This window comes from Hyalella azteca, unplaced genomic scaffold (genome assembly GCF_000764305.2).
Source record: "Hyalella azteca isolate HAZT.00-mixed unplaced genomic scaffold, Hazt_2.0.2 contig7483, whole genome shotgun sequence".
In the NCBI taxonomy this organism is placed as follows: Eukaryota; Metazoa; Arthropoda; class Malacostraca; order Amphipoda; family Hyalellidae; genus Hyalella; species Hyalella azteca.
In genome coordinates, this window is record NW_025937608.1 from 87,209 (window position 1) to 113,460 (window position 26,252).

A 26,252-nucleotide genomic window follows, 5' to 3' on the forward strand; every position below is an offset into this window, starting at 1 on the left:
AATTTTTTGCCAAGTTTAGACATTAAGACGAGAGTACTCGTAGTGACAGCCTTATTCGTTTGTGAATTGAACATGATAAACACAATATATATATTTACACTTCATATATTTTCTGTTGGTTATTTTTAACTTCACACGGACATTTTCTGTCAAAATCAACATAACGTGGAAATGTTGTCGCACGGCGCCACCTGGTCTGAGCGGCCGTCCATTAAATCCTTACATATTATGCCAAAGATGTTTGTCACTGCAGCCTGGCACCTCATATATATTGGGGCTAGGGGGGCGCAAACCCTCGATACATATCGAGTCGGGGTTTTGCCTGGGCCTGAAAATCAATTTTTTAATGAGAGATTAGTAAGGATTGCAAAATTTCAGCGGAGAGTTCTATATACCATGTGGCTTTTAATTGATTGGCTTGTATTAGTTATATTATTAATAACGGGAATCGGGAAGATGAAATTCGGGACAAGAAAAATATAAAATTGCAGGGATTATTGATCTCGAGCAACTTGTGATTTCCATGTCGCAATCAGGAGTCTTAACAAGCTGATTGATGTAGTAGTAAGTCCGATGTGATGGAAATATCGGTGCGTATTAGCGACACAAAATGTTTGCGAGCCCATGCTATATGATACACTTTAACTAGAATAAAGTCTGACTAATATTCGTAATCGTTAAGTTCTTTCAAATATAGTTTTCTCTCATTCGAATATTTAGCAAACTTTAACTAAATAACAGTTCGTTGCAAAATACCGCATCAAATAAATAAAAACTTGATCTTTTTTTACTAAAGTCTGAACTATTTTTACTAGTAAAAGTCTGAACTATATTAAGAAACCAAAAAAACTTGCGCCATGACGACGCTAGTCTGGCAAGACTACCTCGCCATCGTCATCTTCGTCATCTTCGTCCTGGGCGTGGGACTCTTCGTAAGTATTCATTTCAATTATTATATCAAAAATTATTTGTTATAATTATTTTCAATGTTATAGAAGCATGATTACAATTCTCGCAAAAACATTTTATCCTTTCGAATTTTTGATCATATGATAATACATGAACACCGAGGTAGCTAAGGCAAATAAACATAGTAAGACAAATAAACATAAGTAATTATAATTCCTTATGTTTATTTGCCTTACTACGTTTAATATTTACAAAATATTTCTTTATATTTAATATATTTAATAAAAATAATTCTTTGAAATATGTAAATAATAGATGCATAATGAAAAACAGAATAGATGATAAATTTTACGCAAGATGAATATAGTATCTAGACTCAGCTTTTAATTTAATTTCATTCGATGATTTTCACGAGGAACCAGTGATTTAGTAAACATTTTGGTTCTTCGATATTTTCTTTCAGTCTTCGCGCCGCAGCAAAGCTGATCTCAGCGGTTATTTTCTGGCGTCAAGAAGCATGCACTGGCTGCCCGTGAGAGATGTTTCCTGATTAGTTATTATGAAATTAAATGATTTATTATTAATCGAATATAGTATTAATTAACAAACAACGGAATTTAATGTGAGCTGAGTAAAGAGAATTGTGTTTAGTTATATGAATTTAATTCACTCCAGATTAATAATTCTCCAACCTTATATAATATAGAGTTTTTTACTTTTTGAATCCTATATACGTAATTCTAAATTCCTAACTTTGAGGTCGGGGCATCGATGTTCGCGAGCAACGTCGGGTCTAGCCTCTTCCTTGGCGTCGCTGGGAGTGGGGCCGCTGGTGGAGTTGGAGTCGCAGCTTACGAACTCAGCGTAAGTCAAAACTTTATTCAAATCAAATGCGTTAAAGTGAAATGCACGACAGGAAAATTCGGATTATGAATCAATTAACAGGATTTTTTGTAGGGACTAAACTTTTGAAATGAAATATTTCTGCATATTGCCGTTTCAAATTATAAATAATATATATTCAGGAAGGATGTATGTACCAGTTTTATCGTTTTTCAGTCACTTTATGTAGAATGAAATTGGAAAATTAGTGAGCATGTGCTCAAATTTGAATTCCTATTATTATTACCTATGCCATGACATCGTTCATCGGAGATAAGTCATTATCTTTCTAGCACTATCATGCGGCTTTAACTCACTTGTTGACTCAATTAACTGTTGACTTGAGCAGGCAATCTACGTGCTGATTTTTCTCGGGTGGTTTTTCGTGCCTGTGTACCTGAGCTCCGGAGTGTTCACCATGCCCGAGTATCTCCGGCAGAGGTTCGGAGGTCAAAGAATCAGGGTGTACTTGGCAGTGCTTTCGCTGCTACTCTACATCTTCACTAAAATATCTGTGAGTTACGTGATTAGGTAGGTGTTGTGATGTTTTTTTTCTATTTTAAACTGTTTATAAAAGATAAGCTGTTATAAACTATTTTATTTTTATGAACAATTTTTATCTATTTTAAATTGTTTAAACAGGTAACTGTATCTTATCTATTTTATACTGTTTGATTGAAACAGTAAAGAACCCACTGAGGCATGAGTTTAATATACATCCGATCATTAGGTGCTGCCGACCGTCACAAGAGAACGTAATTCTAAATAACAAGTGGACTTTACAGTGCATTTAGAAATGGAACATCAAGACAAATTTGATTCAAGAAAATGTCATTTTTATTAAAAAAAATTCAGAGTTTAGTTTCCCTCTTGTCTAATAAGTAAAAATGGCATTAATTTGAATCAAACTTGTCTAAATAAAGGACTCCGCCCTTATTATACGAATGGAACTTTTATATACCTTCATTTCAGAGTGACATATTATTTATTGGAGGCTTTTACATTCTCAGTATTCGAATTCGAATTTCAAAGGAAGCATTGAAACTTTAAAGGCAAATCATTTGTTACCGTACGTCAAAGCAGGATCGTAACTTGTTAACAGGTATTTGAGTAAATGTCTTTGTCGTATTTTGCTTTATACCGGATTTGTTCACATATGATTGAATTAGAATATGAAATTATCACTCCAGAAAGTTATTAATTTTGATACAGTTTATGCTTAAACGTGCTTGACGTTTGACAGCCATTCTGCACATTTTTGTGGGTGACTAGTACAATGAGTAAACTTCATCACACAATGTCCACAATATGAAAATTCAACGACGTTCATGTTCGGTTCAGTTGATATCATGAAACTAATCTAATATTTGTTGAATCTCCCTCTATAATAGATGATTTTTATACGCTATTCATGATGCTCGAAAACGATTACTGGTGAATAAGACGATGCAAACCGAAACTTATTGACAGGGTTCAATTATTTGTAAAATAACTATTTTCTTTACAAGTATTTCATTTCTGGGTAGTGAATGGTCACTTTTTGGCGTTTGCCGCACAAATATTTTGCGATGGCAATGATTACTTGGCTCCGCTTTGGTGTATATTATCTGTGGTTGAACTGGAGCGCCAGGAATTTGTTACACATCAGTGTCCCTCGGAGAATTTTTTTGTGCCCAGTCATGGAGAATGCAGGTCCGACCGAGACATTAATAGCTAGAATAGATGAAATAATCGATAATAAATCAATTAAAAGAATACCCTCAATGGGGCGGCAAATCACTGCATTCCGTTGTGGTTGACCTTTGGGTATGCCCGAATGAGGTTTACTCGTGAAGATAATAATTGATAGGTAGTAAAGGACTGTTTGCGCTATCCCACTTATAAAACAAAACTATATTCTTAAATTTCAGAGGATTCGAGATTAGCTAAATCGTTGAGTTGTTTATCGTGTTGGAGAGTTTACTAGAAGCGTTCATGGTCGCGGTATAATATCTTTCGCAGTATCGCTCCGTCGAAATTTCCTTTCACTGTCATTTCCAAACTTAATGTAATTACGATTATTCTGAGTAAGCGTCGTCCTATCAAATGAGGTTTCTTTGATACTTGATGCCTAATGACATCATATTTTTTTTCTGACAAATTAAATTCAGCTTTTTTGAAATAGATTAATGCTGTTGAGAATACGACCTTTGTTATGCTCTCCCCAAAAATTTCTGATAAGAGGAGAGCATGCAAAATAAAGAAGAAAACTCAATTTGAAGATGGGTCAAAAATAGACTTTTGCAATTTTTCGACCAGAGAAGTTGACTCTATTCTATGTTTATTGCTTGGTCTTCATACCCGAGCTTTAAGATGAGTGAAAACGTACGAAAAAATTACTGAAAAAGAATCAGGTTCTGAAGACATTAGGTGATGATTCCTACGTTATTCTGCTATTATTATAATTTTCTACTTGCTGCAATGTTAGATGATCACACTCAAGACCACGAAATATCGATATCAGTTTTGACAAGGTTTTACCACGATACCAGTATAACATATTAAAGGGAAGAGTAAAACTTAATTCTCTGATATCCTACGCTACTGTGGCGGGAGTGACACTTTGAGGCGGGATCGCAACTTGTTAACAAATGCTCGAGTAGAATTCCACAACTTATTTTGCTTTAAAACGATTCATTCAGAGCCAAATTAGATTGTAATCTGAATTTTCCATTACAGAAAATTATTTATTTTGATACATTTCATTCTCATACACGCATGACATCTTACAACATCACCGCATATTTTTGTGGGTGACTATAACAGTTGAAAACTCCATTCCAAAATATTTTGATAATAATTCAACGACGTCCATGTTCGTTTCAGGGGAAATCATGAACCTAATCTAATAAACGTTGAATCATCTGTCATAACATTATATCTATGCATTATTTATGATGCTCGAAAACTATAGCCGTTGATTAAAACGGTGAAAGCCGAAACTTATTTAGAGGGTTCAACGTTTCTGAAGTATTCGAGGAATACCGGATATTATCTGCTATATTGGCCGTACGAATCTTAACTGTATAAAGAAAACGAGGCATAAATTTAATTACAGAGCACACACATACGTGATGTATGTGCTCTTTGTGATGACGGTTAATGAATATATTTACTGTCGACAATGATGGCTGGAGTTTGGCTGCTATTGTGAAATAGTTTAGTCATTGCTCAAAAACACTCGACAGCGCGCATGCTCAGTCCTGGTGGGTCGGGGTGCACGCAGCTGCAAGCTGCGTATGTTAAGCGATCGTACCGCAGCATACCATGTCGTAAAATATTTTTTAAGCTCACTGCACCTATAACTGAAATGATAGGTGGGGAGCTGCAGAAAAGTATTCTGTAACTTGATAAAAGTGCATGAGCGTGACCTTGGACTACGAAGTCCTAAACTCGTCATAAGGTCATCATTTGCTCTAAATTATGAAGCGTAGAACTATTTATTGAGGCAAATGTATCAAAAACACATGAAATCTTGTCATAATATATAATGGTAATTCACGGAGATGTCCAAGCTGCTCACCTGCATAAAATGTGACGTGCTTGCTAAGTTTTCTCACAGTCACAATAATGATCTGTTTTATCCATGTAGTATAATAAGAAAGACTTGGCAATCCAGGCTATGTTTGAACAAATGACCAAATATCTGGAATAAGAGTAACAGATATCAAATACTAATTAACTAATTGCAACTTAAATATAATCAACAACAGAAACAATATAAGACTGACTTATAATCAGTAATGTACGTGGCAGGGAACTTACATTACATGACGGCAGTGGTTAGAACCTTTCAGCTCGACGGAAACATTGTGACTGATACGGTGTTGAAGCCAGACCATCTAACGTCTCACGGTCATCTGAATATGAACTTTATTAACTAATTGCAACTTAAATATAATCAACAACAAGTGTTGAAGCCAGACCATCTAACGTCTCACGGTCATCTGAATATGAACTTTATTCATGTAGAAATAAGGCGTGTATTACAACATTCATCCCACCCAAAATTTGTCGCTTACTTTAACTGGATATGACTTGATACACATAAAAATCATCAGACACCATAAAAATACAGATCATCATCAGATACATCATAAAAATACAGATACCATACAATATACCGAATTTGTCAGAATTTGAGTTGGTTTCCGCAATAATTTTTGGGCTCCAATTTTCGACCATTAGCTTTTTTATATGATTTTGTACTTATGTCCATCCAAATTCCATCATTCAATGCGTCTTGCACCTTAATGCTGAATGTTTATACATTTGAAACGTCATTAAAATATCATTCGGAAACCTGAATTTCAATTTTCAATCAACCGCTTACGAAAAATTAAGTTCGATTTATTTGAAAATTCCGAAAAGAGCCGTAAAAGATTAAAAGGAAGAAAATTAAATTTGAAGACTGGACAGAAATAGATGGTTTATAACCTTTCAAGATGAGATATCTTTAATCAGTGCACTCGTGATTACAGAGTGGCCCAGTGGTTACAGTTCAGAATACCAAGATTAGAGCAGAGAGGTGCGAGTTCGATCCCAGCTCTGTGCGCGTTTCTGGTTAGAATCGGCAAGGAGGCCGGGTGGTTAAGCAAAGAAAATTTGAAGCAGTGAGTTGCGAGCTCAAGCCCGCAACAAGCTGGGGATGTTCTGCAATGTTAGGAATCGGTGACAGGCCTACGACAGGCCTAATAAACGCTGAAACGGCTTTATTATATATTGTAACTAAGACTTCATAACGAAGCTTTATTATGAGTGAAAACATGTACGGAAAATTTACTGGAAACGATTCAGGTTCCCACGGCATTCAGTAATTCCTATGTTATTCTGGTAATCTGAATAGTTTCTCCATTCTGACATGTTCGATGGCACCATTAAGACCACAATACATCGATATCAATTATAACATGGCTTTACAAACTATACCTTTTCCAGGATAGTTGAGTGACGTTACATTTACTACCTTGAAGTTAACTGTGGGCTTGCCAGGGCGACCTTTTCGCCGGGGCGTTGTTCATCCAAGAGGTGGTGGGCGAGTCGTCGCCCACGGTGCTCTACTCAAGTGCTTTGGGCATCCTCGCCATGTCAGGCCTCTTCACTATTGTAGGGGGACTCACTGCCGTCATGTGGACTGACTTCGTGCAGACCATCCTTATCCTCATCGGAGCGGTTGTCATCATGATTCTTTGTGAGTCTCATCCACGTGTTTTATTTATCTACTATTCACTTAATTCTGTGATCTTCTGAGATATGTTCATCAGACGTGGAGACCAATAGAAGCTCAGTAGGTACTGTTTTGTAAATGTGTCATAAATATCCAAAAAAGAATTTGTTTCAATGGTGCAAAGTTGCTTGACAGCTCAAGGGTAAAAGCAGCCAAAACACTAGAAAAAAGTCTTAATTAAAACTCCTGCAACTCTTCTTTCATAAAACATCTGACGATCGAATGCCTTTTTCAATCTGCTAGCGTACATCCGCATCGGAGGTTTTGGAGCGATCGTCGATCAGTTCCCGTACGCAATGCCCAGCAAGTTGGTCTACAACTCTGAGAACCGCACTTGCGGTCTTCCGACACCGTATGCTTTTCATCTGCTGTGAGTGTTGTGACTTCATCTAATAAAGCCATTGCAAGGGACGGAAGTTGAAGAAATCAACTACAAAAAAGTTATTGCAATTCAATGTTTTTTTATATCAACCAAAAAAGAAATTAAGTACTTTAATCGATTTGATTTTAAACTTTAATTAATAGGATTATTTTATTTTCAAAGCGAAAAAAATATATTTTCTACTCTCTCTTTTGTTGTGTGACTAGGTTTGCTTCGATTAGTTTTTCTTAATTTATAACGATTTAATAAGATTTTGTATGATCTAATAAATTATTATATAGCAGTCTGGATTCGAAGCAAGATCCGAGAACCTACTTATTTTGCAGTCAAAATAATTTGGTATAACTATTTATTACTGTTACAATAAATGCTCGACCAACCTCATTCCGATATTTCCCACAAGCTCAAAATTATTTATTGATGTAATCAATGCCTCTTATTGATGTAATCAAGTGACAAATCAAGGCTCCTCTCGTTGGATATTTGCTCTGACGTCAAATGTCCCGTATAACGTGTTATTTTCTGCTGGGATTAGGATCCAATTGCATGAATCCGAAAACGAGTTTACTCGTTCCTGAAGAATCCCATGCATTAGTCATCTGACGTCGATCATGAGTTGATTGAAACAAGTAATCAGTTATATTTTGGCGTCAAATGATTGGTAGGATAGCATATCAAACCTAAACTGTAAATAAGATGCTTTTTATTGGCCCTGTAGTTTGCGCTAATAACGTGTGGTCCCATTTTTTAGACGGCCAGCTTCTGATTCGGACTATCCGTGGACTGGAACAATTTTTGGTATCGCTATATTGGGTACCTGGCATTGGTGCACCGATCAGGTAGGTTTATCGGTCGTGTTCCTTTTGCAACAACCTACCGTAACTAACGCAAACATTTGCTGGCTCAAATTTTTAGGATAATATATATGTTATAAGATAACATCATGCGAACTACTTGCAAACCTAAAATATAAACAAATTTTGTAATGTTGTTATAGAACAAAGTACATTTCCATTTCTTGTGTTATCTAATATTTTCTTCAGATTCAAGTTGTAATGTTTGAGTGACTTCACTTATGACACAGCACTTTTTGTTAAATTCCAAAGCTATGAACCTGGAACTTATGTCCTTATAATTCAGGTGATCGTTCAACGAACTCTAACGAGTCGCAACATCATCCACGCGAAAGCTGGATGCGTCTTTACGAGTTGGTTGAAAATTCTGCCGATCTGGCTGCTGGTTTTCCCGGGCATGGCCGCTCGAATTCTCTTCCCCGACGAAGTGGCTTGTGTCGATCCTGAGGAGTGCAAGAAAATTTGTGGGAGTCCAGCAGGCTGCAGTAATCTTGCCTTCATCAAGTTGGTCATGAATCTTCTTCCAATTGGTAAACTGAATAATATATGTGAAAAAGCGTGTTTAATGCTTCAGGACAATTAAATTGCAATAATTTTTTAATTTTAAGTTTGCTTATTCTAGTTTGTAAAATGGTGTTCAGTTCTAAAAGTGAAAATATATTTACTTCACAATCGTGTTCAACTGAATACCAATCGAGAAGATTTCGTTATCAAGTAGAAACTGAGATCAGAATTGCATTTATTATACCAGGGTAAAAAAAATCCTATTGTAAATCATTTTCCAGGCTTCCGAGGCTGTATCCTGGCCGTGATTCTGGCAGCAATCATGTCCTCGTTGACGTCCGTATTCAACTCCGCTTCAACGATTTTCACAATCGACATTTGGGCGACGCTGAGGCGCGGCGCTTGGAAGAACAAACCGTCCCGGCAGGTCGAGATCGAGCAAGTCATCGTTGGAAGAATGTCCGTCTTCGTCGTGGTTGTGGTGTCGGTTCTCTGGATTCCTATAATTCAGTGAGAATAATACTGATGAACCGGTCTTCATTCGTGTAATAATATCTATTTAGCTTTGGAATAACCATTTGGGAGTATTCTAAACTTGTGCTGATTTGGAACAATCCACAAGATATCCGTTGATTATGAATGGATCGCAATTACAGTGTGCAGTGAGCAGAAATATTCATATGTAATACAACGTGTCTCAAAGTAAATGTTTTTTATTTGTCAAGATGGTTAAAATAAAATGATTCTCTTCGACAGAAATTTCTCCAACTCGCAGCTGTACGTGTACGCGCAGAGCATCACATCGTTCCTGGTGCCGCCCATCACAGCGGTGTTCTTGCTGGCCGTCTTCTGGAGTCGCGCTAATGAGCCTGTGATGATGAAATCTAAATAATTTGATGATTTCCTACTCTCATTTTCAGATAGAGGAGACATTTGCCTTAAATTCAGTAACGATTAATTATTGTATGATTACAGTAATGATCATTTCATTGGGAGTTATTGACAGAAAATTTTGCAAATTATTGTAAAACAGATTTTGAAGAAATCTAAATAAGCGTGTTGTTTAAATGAAAAATTCTGATTTATGAAATGAAAAAAAAAATCGATTTCATTGTTCTTTAATGTTGATTTATTTTGTAACAGATTAGCAAATTACGGTAGCTATTATTTAGTTGGGAAAACATATACAAATGTTCAAGTGAATTAAAGAGCATTTTTATAAACGTGATTTTGATGCTAGGGAGCGTTCTGGGGCCTTATGTTGGGGCTGGTCGTGGGGATGACTCGCTTCATCATGGAGTTCGGCTACGTCATCCCGCCTTGTGGTTCAGGTATTCATTTTTCATTAGAAATTTGTAAGCAAATGAAATTCCACAAAAAATCACCATTTCTTAAAAAATAGCGTATGGTGAATTTTTGTGAAATTTGCTTTACTTTCTTTTAACTTTCTTATACATACGCGATTCATCCAATCGAGTGACGTTTATATTTGTTTTTCATTCATTGCTTACGTAGGATCAATATACATCATAAAATGAAGGTATTCACCAAAACCTACCCCAAGACGAAATGTTGCTACAAGGCAGCATATTCATCTTCTTCTGTTCGCTTACAACACTTTTTATAATTAAAAAAGTTCACATAATAAAGTTTGTACGCGGAGTTGAAATTAGTATTGAATTTCATTTCAAGAAAACCCTTCAAATTTCTCATCTCAAAATTAATGCTGCGAAGCCGCATTAAATCCATTTTTGTGTTTGCAGGGCTTCCCGACCCTCGGCCAGACTTCATAAAAATTATTGTGGGAAATTTTAATTTCCTGAACTTCAGTATTTTGTTATTTTTCTTAACGCTGCTCACCAACATCGCCGTATCCTACATCACAGCGCCAATTCCTGCGAGCTGCGTGAGTTTTATTCCATGGTTAATATATGATAAATACTATAGATAACCATGACTCAAAATGAGCTATATTTTTCAACAGAAATGACCGTGCGTAAATGATGCTAGAAAAATCAATCGACAAAAATTTTAGTTCTTTATACTTCTGTTCCGATTCATAATAACATTTGAATTATACTAAATTTACAAGTAAGTTACATACCTAAAAACGAGCAATACTTCATGCAGTTGCACCGACTGACGTACCAAACAAGGAATAGTCTCGAGCTCCGAGTTCCCATTCAGAATCTGCGAGACGGGGCTGAAGAAAGTTCGGACATTACTAACAACCAAACACCAGATTACGACAATCAGGGTAAGGCGTATACTAACTATCTACTTTTACTAAGAAGATATTATCACTGTGCATTTGTCGAGATGGCTTTTAGATAACAAGCTAGTAGGGTAGTAGCTCACACTGACAAGACTAAGTTGATGCTTTTTACTCCTAGACCCGTTTCCGTCCTACGTGATATAACCTTTAATGGCACAATTTTACAATGGTCGACGAATTTAGATATCTTGGTTTAATCCTCGACAATAAGATTTCCTTCAATAAGCATATCAACTACGTCTGTCAGGGGCTGAGTAAAGCCCACGGAGTTTTGCGTGCATTATCGAGCGTCCTACCTTTTACTTCGTTAAAAACGCTTTTCTGCGCATTGTCTGTTTCTAAACTAGCAAACACTCTGGTAATCTGGGGGGTGTACCTTTTAATACAAAGAAGCGGGTCATAACGCTAGTTAATAAAACATTGCGTTCCATGCTTAGGGTTAAGTATGGTGTCAATAATATTCCTTTGACTCGCACTAGCGTATTATATAAGCAGTCTAAAATCTTGAAACTCGACGATATGTATAAATTTGAGCTTTTAAAATTCATGCATAGGGCACTTTTCCATGATGATCGTCTTTTTGAGTCTGCCTTCGCCTCTCTCGTCCCTCAACATTCCCATAATACCAGGGGCGTAGGATTTATGTTGCCAGCGGTTCATCTGGAAGTAGAAAAAAGCGGTACTGTTTTTAACTGCGTCAAATATTTTAATGAATTGCATGAAGATTTTAAAAAAGATTGTTCCTAGTTACTTTTAAAAACTAAATTCTGTAACTTTATTCTTGACCAGTATTAATTCGACTCCGTTTAATGTCATGCAGGTTCTGAATATTTTTGACTCTATGTTTCAAGTTTTTACCCGTCTTTAATCACTGTTATATTGATATTGCTTTGTTACGCTTTATTTTAGTGACATCCGGTTAACTGTTTTCTTGAGTTTTTTTCCTTGTATGCGTTTAATTTAGAAACTTTCTGTTGCTCTTAACTTCTTTGACTTATCATTGGAATAGAGTTTTAAATCACCTCTGTTGCCTGCGAAGCCTATCTGCTTATGGGCATTCACTTGGATGTCTCTATTATTTTATAAATGTTTTTCTTTTCTCTTTTGAATTTTAACTAGAGCTTTTTTGTGAATAAAAATCAATCAATCTACTCTTACTAAAAAGATACTATCTACTCTCTTACTAAAAAGATCGCTCGTTCCTTGTACATTATTTGCTATGTTGGCCTATGATGGAATCCAATTGCGAGCTGTTTTGCTCAACTACTCGTGAAATGACATAATGAAGGAAAATTATGTTGCGAATTTTAATATTGTTGTAATAAACAGAATATCATTCTTCGTAGGCACCTTATGATCAAGGCTATGATTAATTATCGACAAATATCAAGTGAAGGCTAATCAAACAGTTACGTTTACTGTGCACTTCTCACGCAGGAGAGACGTCTGCCATGACCAGCGCGTTCGTTCGGCTATGTTGCATGCATAAGGAATCAAACGCGCAGGCAAAAACAGTCGCTGTGGAGACTCACGAAGAGCACATGACTAGAGTAAAAACATTCATGACTGAGGATCCAAAAGAAAAAAGGTGAGAAATGTTAACATTTATTTCCTGTGCTCTTTCAGTTTCTGTCACCGTACGTGATTTATTTCGTAGATTTTTAGCTTCTATTAGAGATTAGGGAAAGTTTGCGTGTTTAAGATTTGAATGCTGGAAAAATTTAGATGTAGATCGAACACATCTATTCGATGCCTATCGGTTATAAATAATACTTTGGAATAAAGTGTTAGGTCTGAAATTTAAATATGAGTTTGAAATTGGTTACCATATAATTGTACATAATGATAAATTAAAATTTCAAAACAGGACTTTAATCGAGTTCTTGCTCTATAAGGCTTTAACCATGTCTTTTCAATTAATGATCTTTGTTTTCAATTTAATAATTGGATTCAGTGCAAAGGAGCTAGCGATTCAAAGTTGCAGAGATAATCTATCTTCGTGAATCTCAAGCGAACATCACTTACGTATATGTTAACATTTAATTCATATATTTTCAAGTTGGGAGAATATAAAATATTCAAGAACGTTATTTTCCAGCTTCATTTATTTAAAAAAATTTTAGAAATCGTTCCAAAATGTGTTTGTACTTATTTATTGAATAATGAGTCTTAGAGACTTTTTTCGATACGTATTAATGTTAAAAAAATCGTCGATTAAATTCATCCCTGTGATATGAAATATAAGATTCGGCAAAACATGAATAAATAAAAATAAATTCCATTTCATTTCAGGCTCGTGGATATATCGGCCGCGGCCGTTGTGCTCACGTGTACGTTCGTCTACGGATTTTATGGCTGAATTATTCACAACCTGCCAGCCATATAACCCTGCCTTTAACTTTATCAATTCTCTCGATAGATTCTTTTTTTGAATGAAGAATCTATCTAATATCTATTCCCTTAACCCGTAGAATTTGAAATCGAAGAAAGATGATGTAGAGTGATTGTTATTTTGTCCATAGGATGAACATGGAAACTTCGGGTAATAGTTGCAAGAAAATTAAAGCGAAAATTACAATAGTAGCCAATGTAATGGTTTGATGTATTGAGGGCATTCAAGTTAAAAGAGCTGGGAGAGAAATTCTCGTCGAATAATAAATGTGCATTAGTCCATGCTATTAACAACTTAATACAACTACTTTGTGAATCAAAATACCTAATTTGACCGGTACGTCGATCTTTTTGAAATTTATAACAATATTTTAACGTTATTGTTCAAACTGAATTATGAGAATGTTGTTTAATTGACATCAAACCTACAAACGAAAATGTAAAAAGATTGAAGTAAAGATATATTCATTACATTAGATTAAATTAAATATATAAATATCGAGAGTTACTTCGTCGGCTAATGGATTTCAGAGGGAGATCAAATAAAATTAAAAGTATTCAGCCTTTGACCCACAACATAAATATATGCACAGCTGAAAAGTTACTCGCTTCGAAGAATTATTTAACACATGGAAAATAAGTTCCATACAATATCTCGTCCATAAACGGGAGTTGAAAGCAAAATTTAAAACTGAGAACACCTCTGCATGCGGAGCTTATGGCTGGACAAGATAAGGCCCTAATTAATAAAACTGCCATTTCTGAATACACGTACGTTGCGTCAAATTAAAATAAATGCTACACCAGTTTTGATAACAATGAAGAAAACAGTTATAGACAGGAAACTGTGTTAAAAATAAAGAAGACGTGTTGGAAATGACATAACAAGTACATTACATCATAGTTACTGTGTTACTGTGACATAACAAATACTGTTGAAGTTGAAATACATTACATCATAGTGTTATATGCTTCGGTTTTAACTGTACGAGATCTTGATGATAAATTCTTCGTCAAGCATTCTAAAACGAACGCACATATTGTAGGTTAGATTTTAAGTATGGCAGAAACAATGAGACATGCAATTGTTTAATTGAAATGAGCAAATGAAGCTGAGGTACACTATTGCACAACCTTTTATAAAGTTTTCTTAGGTTAGATCATATATATTGAAGCAACTACAAAACTCTCTTCAAGCAATTATATTTATTTATTATGCATTAACTATATTAAATCGTTACTAAATAAAAAATAATTACGAATAAAAAACAAAATAATGATTTTAATGAGAAATTCTGCATCGTAATTCTTCTTTGGCTTAGCCTTAATTCAGTAGCAAAAGACTGAACTTTATTATAAACGCCACATGAGTTCAATATGAACACTGCCTGGTACATCCTAAAGAAACCATGAGGTAGCCTAATAATCATAAAAACCTCATAGCAATGATGCAGCCTCATATTTAATCAGGTTATCCACATAATCAATGGGGTAGCCTCCTGATTATATAATCAATGGAGACAGTCTCAAAAGGAACAGTCTCATTATCAATGGCTTCGGAAGCCTCGTATTCAAAAGGGGCATATCTCATATCACTGGGGCATCCTCATAATCAATGAGGTTCCCTCATAACGGAGCCACCTCATTATTAATCAATGTAACCCGTTTCATTATCAACGCGGCCGCCTCGTTGCACATGCAGAGGTGGCAGCCGTGGCAGTTATCCATTTAGGCGTAGAAAGCGTAGAGGAACGTTGAGAGGGTCAGGCAAATAACAGCGTTGATGTTGACGAACCTGGAAAATAGAAGCATTTAGGTTATTTTATTATATATCCATTAAATTCGGGGAACATTGTTTGAAAATTGATTATACGGTGTGAATGAATTTCCAAGAACAATCGAAATTGCAATTAGACTTATGGGCTCATTTAAATGATAAAAACTCTCGATTTTCGTAAGTATATCAATCCAAGCTAAGAAACGTGAAAACCTGCTTTAACCGTATGTATTTATGAAGTTTAATTACGCTCTTCAACGGCTTCTAAGGTAAAATTCGTAGTCTGCTCCAGTAGAAGTTGTGATCATCAATGGATTTTTAAGTTAACTAATGCAATCAGCTACGAGCGACACAGACAGATCTAGCGATGTTTTTGGGCTCACTTTTTCCAGAAAGGCTCTTCATTTAGAAACTCGGCAGCATCAACGGCCTTCTGCACGTCGCTGACTTGGGCCTCTGAGGGACCGCCGCTGTTCTCGACGTCCCCGGTCCTCACGCAGCACAACTTTTTCAAGATGTTCGGAAGTGCAAGTTCTTCTGGAGAGAGAAAAAAAATTCATTTTATTTACAGTTTTTTCTTTCAAATGCATATAGTGAGGAAACACGTCATTTTAATAGCAAGAAATATAACTGTGCTCAGGGAAAATATACCAAATAATCTTATGGTTTGTTAACAAACAACGTAATTTACAAGAATAAATGGTTTACAATGTAAAATGATCTCTGATAGAATAAATTTTGGATTTAATAGACAATACATAGGGTTGTTGGATCATATGTAAACACTCACGCTGTGAGTCCTGAATATCCAAATCTGAATAATTCTCTCTGATCGGCTGGCCCTCGCTCGCTGCCCTCAGTTTTGAGATGCTCGTCCTGACGCGAGTGTCCTTCCGACTCGACCAGGTCAAGCGGTATAGCTGAGAATGTACATATTATTTAATATATTTCTTATGACTTAGCAGCAGATGACTGAATTTATAAGCTTATTTTATTCATGCGTAGTTTTTATGAGAATTTTAAAAGATAATACTGGTGCTACGGTGCAAAAAGGACGAAATTGTGAGTAATTTTGTCTAATGCGCGTTTATATGCTTTTAATTATTAATCTACTAAAGTCGCAAGACAATCAATAATTTCCAAGCAAAGAAAAAAAAACAATTAAATTCATTATAAATTTATCGCAAACGTTTTGGAGACCAGCTGAAGTTTTTGAACTGACAATGTAGCTGGTCTCTGAAAGGTTTTTGTTATGGAGAATTTACATGACGTTTACTAATCTTATAATTTTTCGGAACATTAGTTCAACAGACTTACACTTGAGATATCATTAATGCCTGCTGCTTATCAAAGGTACAATAGATCATAGGGAAACGTACACATTGCGAAGGTATTGGTGGCGTGAGCAGCGACACTGCGATCGTCACGCCCAGTGTGATGAGCCACAAGAAGCAACTGAAGTGAAGGAAGTGAACGTTCCCGACGAGCTGCTTCACTATTTCAGGTCTAGGGTCTGGGAGACCTGCGACCAGACAATCGGAATCAGTAAAATGATATACAGATGATGCGAACTCCGGTCCTGAATTTGAATGAAGCCAGACTACCGCGACTTGAAAACCGATAACATCAATGTCCAAGAAATTCTGACGCTCGCGAGAATTCTTGTCAATGTAACTCCAAAATCAATAAATAATTTTACGGATGACGTTGGTTTGCAAAATTTGTAATTCGTAGGTTTGTTAATTCGTACGGTAAAAGAAGAATCATGAAAAAGATGGCATCGCGCTCGTACTATACAACATAAGGGTTTCATCACTTCATTGAGTCTGTTATGTAAAGAGTAATGTGTGTGTAAGTATTGCTTTCTTCATCTTACACCAAAAATTACTTATTATTTATTATAAATTACTATTAAAAATTACTTATTATTATAATTACTACAAATTACTTATTTACAAACATAAAGTAATATCTGCTTTTTACTCATAAGGTGAAGTTAACCTAAACAATAGATCACCTGCCCCACACGCAGGCAGCAAATAGGCGAACTCGATGCCGAACCTGATGAGTCCCACCACCAGACCCACCATCAAGCCCCAGAAGGCACCCTGTGTTGGGACAGATACAAATAAAGAACCATGTTTGACCAGACAAAAACAACAAATATTGACAAAATAATTGTATTATTGGCAGTAACAACAAATTTTTAACGCACGTGTTTAAGGGCTTCATGAAGTATGACGTTAATTCGGCGCATACCTTGCAAAATCGAAAGTTTCATTACTTCATGAACTGAATTTTTCAGGTATTTCAGGCTCATGCTGCGAACCGTCCACATCAAATTTTGTCAACAAGGCCCAGCATTAACACTAAGCTCATAAATTTGTGAAAAATGTAATAAAAAAATTATCACTTTTGACTTTCAAATACTGATATTGGTATTTTACAAATACCTAACTAATAGGCCTTAATTAAGCTAAACAAACAGTACATGAATAAATATCTGTTCTAACCGCTTCGTTGGTTCTGTCCCAAAATAGAGCCAATAAATAGACAGCACAGATCGGAGGAGCCAAGAAGGAAGAGATGCTCTGGATGTACTCGAACAGCTGTGACGTCCCCGAATTCCTGTACAAATAATGCTATTAACTGAAATTTCATTAAAAATTACATTAAATATTTTTAAATTCGTGCTTCTATTTGTATTGATTTAATGATAGAAACTTTTATTTTAAAAAAAGATGAGCCGTCCTTTTTTAATCGTAAACTTACTGTATGACAGGAATCCAGATGACAGAAATAACGACGAGCACCAAGACGAAGCAGCGCCCGACGATAATTTTTTCAGTTTCTGAGGCCCGTGAACGGAACTTCGACCAGACATCGATGGTGAAGATGGTGGACGCCGAGTTGAAGATGGACGTCAGGGAGGACATTAAGGCCGCCAGCATCACCGCCAGCATCATTCCCGCCAATCCTTTATAGGCATGGATATTTGTATGAATTTAAACGAAAGAAAGCAGAATTTATGACTGGAACGATTCAAGTTCCGGTCTTGATTCGAAACGGTGCGTCAGATTTTAAAAATCTCACGAAATTGATGAAAGAGGAAAAAATATGCGCATGTACTCAGGTTTATTGACACAAAATGCACATCTCACCGGTCGGTAGGAGTTTAATAACCAGCTCGGCGTAGGCAATGTTGGTGCAGCCTTTTTCACTGCCGCAGATGCTTTTGCAGGCCACAGGATCCGCACACGCGATTCTGTCAGGGAAGAGCACTCGCGCAGCCATGCCGGGAAACACAAGCAGCCACAGCGGCAGGAACTTTAGCCACGCGGCAAGTATGCAGCCACCCTTGGCGTGGATCATGTTCTTGCTGGCTAGGGTGCGTTGCACGATAACCTATCGGAGGGGAGAGATATGGAATGAAGAATGAAAACCTAATTTGAAAAAAGTTTCCAAAGAAAATGCAACATCCTTCCATTTAGTCGTTATTAATTTAGAGATGCTTCAGAGCAGTTCAAAACTAAAATCATCAAACTGCTTTGAGCAGCTGCTATAAGCTATTTTTCCACTTCTTTGTAATAACTATTACTTTTTGTAGGTTAAATTTTTTATAGACACGCAAGCGTCCTCACCTGGTCGGTGCACCAGTACCAGATAGAATTAATGGTAAGTCCAAAGACCATGCCGGTCCAGGGCAGGTCCGACACTCCAGGTTCTACTGAGCGCATGAGGTGCATGTAATCCGACGGCGGTTCCCCGCATTCGTTGCCTTGCAAGTCTCGTGCCCGGATCTTTGCCGTCGCGTAAGGGTAATCTTCCACTAATTTATTGTAGCCACCAACTTCTTTGAGCGCTATAGAAGTGCAAACAATGTTATGTGCTAAACATTGACGTAAAGTAAGCGGAAAATGAGCTATTTTGTAGTGCAGAGGCAAATTTTATATATGGGTGGCTAAACGAACACATCGGATCGAGATAGACAAGAGACATTAAAACGTATAATCGTACAATAAATATTAGAACTAATCTTTATCTTCTTACATATGATCATGAGAACTAAGGAGCCCAGGATCATGAGGATGGTTTGGACGAAGTCAGTCCAAATGACGGCAGAGAGTCCTCCAGCGATGGTGAAGAGCGCCGCCACCGCTAGCAGGATGAGGATGCTCAGGTACAACCACTCCGACGACAGACGGTTCAGAGACAGCTGGATGAACAGGGCACCCGCGTACAGATCCGCCTGCGAATTTATTGAACAAAATGAAATTAGTATTGTCTAATCTGTTGAACGCGTATAAGCGTTATTAATCAATATCGTCAACCACCCCTGAAAACATGAGATTATGAAGGTTCGAAGCATGGCTGAAAACAAATGGTTATTAATGATGCAGGTTGGTGAAGAATTAGTGTTGAATTTCTGAGTTGTAATTTTAAGAAGCGAAGCATCAAATTCTCATTATAGCTAAGGAATGATGCAATAATTCATTCAATATCTCAAAATTTTGTATCTGAAAATACAATGGTTTTATTTTCATTCGAGATCGCCCGTATTAATAATAATATTCAAAGATCAGTCAAAATACGAAATACTCTCGAGTCTCATAAAGTTGACATTCCATTGCAAGACCTTAGATCTATATATTCTGCTAGACTTCGCATGGAGACGGCGCAGTGAATCAAATAAGACTCTAGGGCCAGTTTTCTGGTTTCTAAATTTGGCACTTTATATCTTGAATTGAACTGTTGAATTGCAACCAAAGAATATAATCACAGCAGAGAAGGACTTCATCGTTCAACCATTTCATACACAGACAAGGCGCCCGTATCATTAAGAAGGGAGAGCTCCTTCTCGCACAGATAGACTGAATAACTTTTGAATAAACTTGTATCACATGCGTGAAATAAAAGCATAGAAAAAGCAAGTATCGAACGATATTGAAAACATATAAATAGTTATCGTAAGTTTTTCATTTATTCAATTTCTTCAACTGCTTCGGATAGAACCCCGAAGCATTTATTGTTTTCCGAAATAACAGTCGCTCCTACACAGGGATGGTTTCAATAATTGTTTCCGCTCATTTGACCCATTAAATTTGTTACTTATTTGTAAGCGAGTGCAGTAGCTGATAACAATATTTACGTTGAGCTCGAAACCCGCAACGCCGATGCCGGACGCGGCGCCGGAGCCTGCCAGGCCGATGAAGTGACCGGAGCCGATGTTGCTTGCGAACAGCGACGCTCCTACCTGCGGTCGACGTAAAATTAATGTTAACCATGCGATACAATCAGATTCATGTTAAAAATAGGCTGATTTTGTTGAAGAATTAAATAAATATATTTTAATTCTTTACTATTTTAACCTTCAACATTATTGTTCGTATGTGAGTGAAATAAACGCGAAATATGTAAAGCTAACAAATGGGTTCAAAAATATTCTCAATACAGAAAATTAGGCAGAATTTTCAAAACTCATATATAACATTCTTAAAGTCAGCCTCATTTTTACAACATTTCTCTTTAACTTCACTTCTTGTTTGTTTGTTTGTCTTTCTGCTGCAAACTTATAATCGATATTTAACAAACTTATACCTCTCAAGTCGGAGACAATGCATGAATCAATTGACAGAATATATAATTAAAAAAAATTTAATTTAAAATATTTGAAAAAATAATTTTGTCTTCTACAAATCTTATAATCGATATTCAACACACTTCTACCTGTTCAATCGATCTGCAATTTTGCACGCTCGCGTAAAGTCGGAGAAAATGCATGTCTCAATTGCCGCAATAAATAACTTTGAAAATTTAAAATTTTCTCTTATATAAAAAAATTTAAAAATTAATTTTTTTATATGTGAAAATAAAATTAGAAATTCATTGTAGATGTGTAACATCGGAGACACTGTATTCTTTAGGAGTGTTGTCTTTAAAAAGTAATTTTTAAAAGCATAATATTATTAAAATTTACCTCATAAATTGGGATCGTTTATTGCACTATTTAAAACGCAACAACAAATGACTGAGGTAGAAACGCCACAAAAAGGCCTTATATTGGCGTTATTACGGCATAAAATCGGCATATAAACAACATAAAAACAGCATAAAATGGCATTATAACGTCATAAAAATGGCCTTGTAATCAGTGGACAAAGTTAAAATCTACAGCGAAGGTGGGTGGATGACCAGGCTACTAGGAAATGCTCTCCGTCCTAACTAAAAGGCGGAAAACTTGTGCAGTGTATGTATGTAATGAAGTGTTGCTGCAAATTTCCCACTACTGTATGTCAGACTACGAAGTTTAAGTAGGACCGACTCTGACGTCGGTGTTAAGTTCAGTATAGCCGTCAGATACTATGCCGATCCCGACTTGCGTCCTGGTTGTAGGATTTTGACTCGGACGCCAGGGTAAGTTGCTGCTTTGGTGGTGAAATTTAGATTGGAATATTTGATGGAATATCGTGATATTTGTGTATATAACGACTTGTCATGCGTAAATATTTACTTTCTGTTTTCTGTTGTAGAAACGTGCGTTTTCTCAGATCTCAATGCTCCAGCTCTCTCCTCGCATTTTGCTCCTCGCACTTTAGCTTCCTCCGCATTTAATTTGTTAGCGTTAAATTCATATGCCGCACCTGTTTGATTTGTTTAGTTCCAATTTGCCGTTTATCTTTAATAAACAAATTTAAGAAAGTTTGAGTTAATATCCGCTCGGTCCAAGCTTATTGCTGATTAGGCCAATAGGGAAGTTGCATTCAATTTCCGGTCATTGGTGGACTTGACAATTAGACCATCCGAACTTTGAGGTGACGCGATTAATTAGCTATTATTCAAGATTAGTTCGTCACAATGTATATATATATGTCACTCACGGGCATCCAGTGCATGTTTCTTGATGCCAGGAAATACCCGCTCACTGAGGTTCCTTTGCTGCGACGCGATGACTGCAAATAGAGAAAAATATTCAAATATTACATTGGATTTTAGCAGACAAATTAGTGCCAAAGTTTGGCCTCTTTAAATTTTGCAATTATTTCAATTTTTGGTATCACGGAACTCAGTAATCCAATTATACGATAAGAAAGATCATAGGCTGGGCAAATTTGTGGAATCCAATTTTTATGCGCGAAAAGGCTTTGTGATTAACATCAGTAAAAGCTTCTTCCATAAGTAGGAATGGATATTGAACAGAAAAAATTAATTACGTTTCAAATTGATTGTTCGTTACTTGAAGAAACGCGTTATTTTTTATTTGCTTGCTGAGAAGATAAAAATCTGTACAAATACTTGCCACAGAAAATACCAAATCATAAATGCCATCTGAACTCAATACTGACATACCATCGCGTAGTTCAAGAGATGAATGGAAATTCTGAAGCTAGACTCACACTCACAGTAATACTCAGGCATTTGAATTCCTAATGAAGTTCGTGTTGTGATTCAAGTCACGTAACGACCAAGGTCAGAGTAGTTACCCACAAACAACAAAATTTCTATCACTATAAATTTAAGATGTAACCATGTTACATCATAGATAAAGTTAAAAAAGCACAGGAAGAATCACTAGTACTAAGACTGACTGTATATCGTTGTCTTTGCACCCATGTTTTTTACGAAAATTCGAGTTAGCAAACCTTTTCTGTACGAGCCGAACAAACTCTTCAGAGCTCCGTTGCAGCAACTCACCCAAATACCGACGCCGATCACGAAGCTGAAGTATAGCAATACGACGACGAGATCAGGCCATCCCAAGCCTGCGTATTTCTCTGTGTCGTCTTCGAAGGGGGGAACTGTGGTCGTGGCTGCGCTGCCTGACATGTTAGATGACGAGCGAAGGAATGTTCGCGGTAAAGTCTCGAATAAATAATGAGAGCGGCACAAATGTAATTAGATTTCGTCCTGATTTTGATATAACTTTAGAGTATCATTGTTTTCTGGTATGATACGGATGCCAATTTTTAATATAACCAAATTGCTATCGACGTAGTAGGTCACAAGCTACGAAATGAACATGAATAATTAATATTTGATTTCATCAATACTCTCATTGTGCTAGCACTACCAACTAGTATACTGTCCCTTTGTTTGAAATGAAAAATACAATTTGAGTTTCGTTTGCGTAAAGCAAGACAGCTCATAAATTTTTGATAGGCTTAAATTCTCTACAAAAAAATTGTCGCACGTCGAGTTGTGTCTAAAATCACATGAGATTCGACACTGGACATCGCAGTCAGCGGACAGTCCGAGTTAAATGTATGGTACGCTCAACGTCGGATTTCCGCTGTCGCACGCTAAGTACAGCTGCGGCTGGTTTTTCCGTCCTGCCTTGTATGAGAATTGTAAATTTGCTACTCAAGTCTCGAAAGATGAAGCGAAATATCGCTGTGTCTTATCGGTTGCTCACGAACAACCCCAACGTGAGAAAACACTCCTTCATCTCGGGTGTGTGAATTAATTGCCTTCTCAAAACTTGAGCGCAGCTTCTTCTAAGGAAACGGGCAGGAGTTGAGCGTGGGTACGATAAGCGGTTTTCAGTAACATCTTTAAATTCTCTGGAATGAGTTGTTATATTTTATGCACGGAGATATCATCGTTGTCTTTACCATTGTAATCAAAATGGTTGTTTTTGTAGTAAGTAACTGAATTAAATCGAAATATTTACGCGCAAATTCGAGTTATAACGTATAAAATAAAAATAATGTGAGGAAACATCTGATATCAAGTTTTTCTTTATATTCAGAAAGCAAAGTCCAGAAAAAAATGCAATAGTACGTTGAGCTGCCATCACTTTCACTACGACTGTGGGAGACGGGCTTCCAAACTCGGAGTCAAAGATGCTGGTAGCATTTGGCAAGAATTCCTGATGCGATATGAATATTGTTGTTTTCTCACACAAGCTTAGTGACTTTAGAAAAGAAGATAATTATTAAAACTTTTTTCGAGCTCAGTATGATACTTAGCATTTACACGAGAACAATTATATTAACTGATAGAACGGAATTCTAAAAATTTGTTAATAAAAAATTTCAAAGGTTAGATTTTGGGACGGGAGTTCCCTAGTAAAATAGCAACAGTATTAAAAAAAGTTAATCAAATCGCCCGACAGTTCCCTTAAATTAATCGTAACCTGTGTAGCCACAGGCACGTCATCGTAATTGCAGAGTTCCATGAAATTTGTTGTCCTCTGCGATCCACTCAAGGTCATACGCATTCCGGCAGGCAGAATGCATTGCCGAATGGCCGTAGTAATTGCGGTTGGTTCCAGTCACAGCAAACGCATTTGGTAACATCAGCCATTGAATTGCCTACTTCACAAACAATCAGTATGCCTAGATACATGCGAAAACTTCTTGCATTTTAAAGCAATACATGAGAGTAAACAAAAAGAGATTTAAATACAGTTTTTCTAACATCGTATTTGACACACTGGAAAAAATCTTGCATCGATCGGCTCATTCATATACGAGATATTCAATAATAAAAAATATTAAATGAGGTTAAGACTTTGTCATAAAATAGCTAAAGTACTCAATTGGAAAATTATCGTTTATGATGCTTTAAACGATAAGCATTAGGTACTTTGACAGCTGAATGACACCCTTCATGACGCAACACACGCAATTTGTTATAAATTCGTTCACTTCATCGAAAAGTAAAATAAACAGGATAAATATAGTTTAATTCGTACGATACATAAGTAATTAATTCGACTTTCGCTATTTGAATCGTACTTCTATGAAAGAGTATCTTGAAGTCTACGGGCAGTGACAAACAGAGAACTTCAATGCGACGCACGACCTCTCACTCAGCCGCCAGGAGGTCAACTGACCAAACAGGCTTGGGTCCTTGGGTTAACGTTATGATCGGCATTATGGGCTCCAGCAATGCATTTGATTACGCAATTCTGCAGGTGAAAAAAGCAAGTAATTCTTCTTCAATGGTACTGTTTAACGCAATGCGCTTCTATCAAGAGTGTTTAAAGACATGACACTGGAAGTGAAGTAAAAAATACGCACTGATGTTCCGTTTATAACGCACACTTGAGTACGGTAAGCGAGTCAACACAGGTGTGCTTATTGCACCGCACGGAACATCGTAGGCAAACTACATCGACACACAGAAGGCGGCAATAAACACGAACATGGCAAGGGATATTTGACAATAATGCTGGTTTCCTGCAATCGTTTCCAACTATTTGACATAATATTCACCGTTTATGAGGAGTTCTATTTTATATATACATTACAAGTAAACGTTGTGTGCGAATGATGTAATGAGGGAGATGATAGTGATGGATGTGCACATCATGTATTGGACTATGTAGTCAATGGCTGATGATAGTGTTTGATTTAGCTGCTATAACGTAAAAAATAGGAAAATTTATCGAATAATTAAATATGAGAGCGCAAGTGAATGTTTTGAAAGTGAGGAAGCAATAAATAAGAAGAAAGCAGCGCTCGAAAGTTGTAAAAAAATTAAATCTAATTTAAATGTATTGTAGCAGTGATGAGTGAACTATATTCTGTGTGAGAAGAACGAATGCCAAAATTTACATGGTCCTTTCGCTCTTAAATCTTAATATTTTTATTAATCGCCCATAATTTATTGTTGTACCGATACCTGTAGCGTATACGCATCTCATGACGATGCTGATGAGACCGCATGATGATGCTTCCAGTGCACGACGGGTGATTCATACTGTAGGTTACAGCTTCAAGTAGTACAAGTTGTACTCGATCAAAAGCAGTTTTAATATGTTTCCGCGAAATGTGCATTCTTCTTGCGTTCTTGGAAGAAAATTTAAAGAAGACGCTGCTTTCTTGTAAGAGTCCCAATTTCCCCCGCCGATTATTTTTCATGACAAGGTTTCATATTTTCGGCTTATTTTAGTAGATCAAAAGTTTGATTTGGTTAGCTACAGTTATGATATTTTCACAATTGACTGTAGGAGTCGTTCGTCTGTGACGTTCCCGTTTGATGCTGTGTCAGCTCGGTTCAGGCGCGAT

General features: G+C 36.6%; 2 protein-coding genes across 2 annotated transcripts; one reads left to right on the forward strand and one right to left on the reverse strand.

Moving 5' to 3' along the window:
* Window positions 1-797: 797 nt before the first annotated feature.
* Window positions 798-13,984, forward strand: LOC108680894 (sodium/glucose cotransporter 5). The gene is made up of 15 exons (XM_018169820.2): window positions 798-932; window positions 1,373-1,441; window positions 1,669-1,773; window positions 2,141-2,305; window positions 6,823-7,021; window positions 7,301-7,427; window positions 8,191-8,278; window positions 8,580-8,823; window positions 9,079-9,307; window positions 9,554-9,668; window positions 10,038-10,128; window positions 10,561-10,703; window positions 10,928-11,054; window positions 12,510-12,660; window positions 13,365-13,984. The coding sequence occupies exons 1-15, from the start codon at window positions 858-860 to the stop codon at window positions 13,429-13,431; spliced, it is 1,995 nt and encodes a 664-aa protein (XP_018025309.1). The 5' UTR covers window positions 798-857; the 3' UTR covers window positions 13,432-13,984.
* Window positions 13,985-14,704: 720 nt separating this feature from the next.
* LOC108680895 (sodium/myo-inositol cotransporter 2-like) lies at window positions 14,705-23,450 on the reverse strand. The gene is given in 13 exon segments (XM_018169821.2): window positions 14,705-15,258; window positions 15,624-15,777; window positions 16,031-16,160; window positions 16,620-16,762; window positions 17,258-17,348; window positions 17,754-17,868; window positions 18,013-18,217; window positions 18,402-18,645; window positions 18,882-19,102; window positions 19,291-19,576; window positions 20,390-20,494; window positions 22,119-22,190; window positions 22,933-23,450. Coding segments are annotated over 13 exon segments (1,965 nt in total). The 5' UTR covers window positions 23,065-23,450; the 3' UTR covers window positions 14,705-15,191.
* Between the last annotated feature and the right edge of the window lie 2,802 nt (window positions 23,451-26,252).

Excerpts from the sequence above, each read along its gene's own strand:
- LOC108680894 (XM_018169820.2), top strand. The coding sequence starts at position 858 with ATGACGACGCTAGTCTGGCAAGACTACCTCGCCATCGTCATCTTCGTC. Across the intron at positions 10,704-10,927 it reads CGCCAATTCCTGCGAGCTGC|TTGCACCGACTGACGTACCA; the intron begins GTGAGTTTTATT and ends TACTTCATGCAG. Across the intron at positions 12,661-13,364 it reads GAGGATCCAAAAGAAAAAAG|GCTCGTGGATATATCGGCCG; the intron begins GTGAGAAATGTT and ends ATTTCATTTCAG.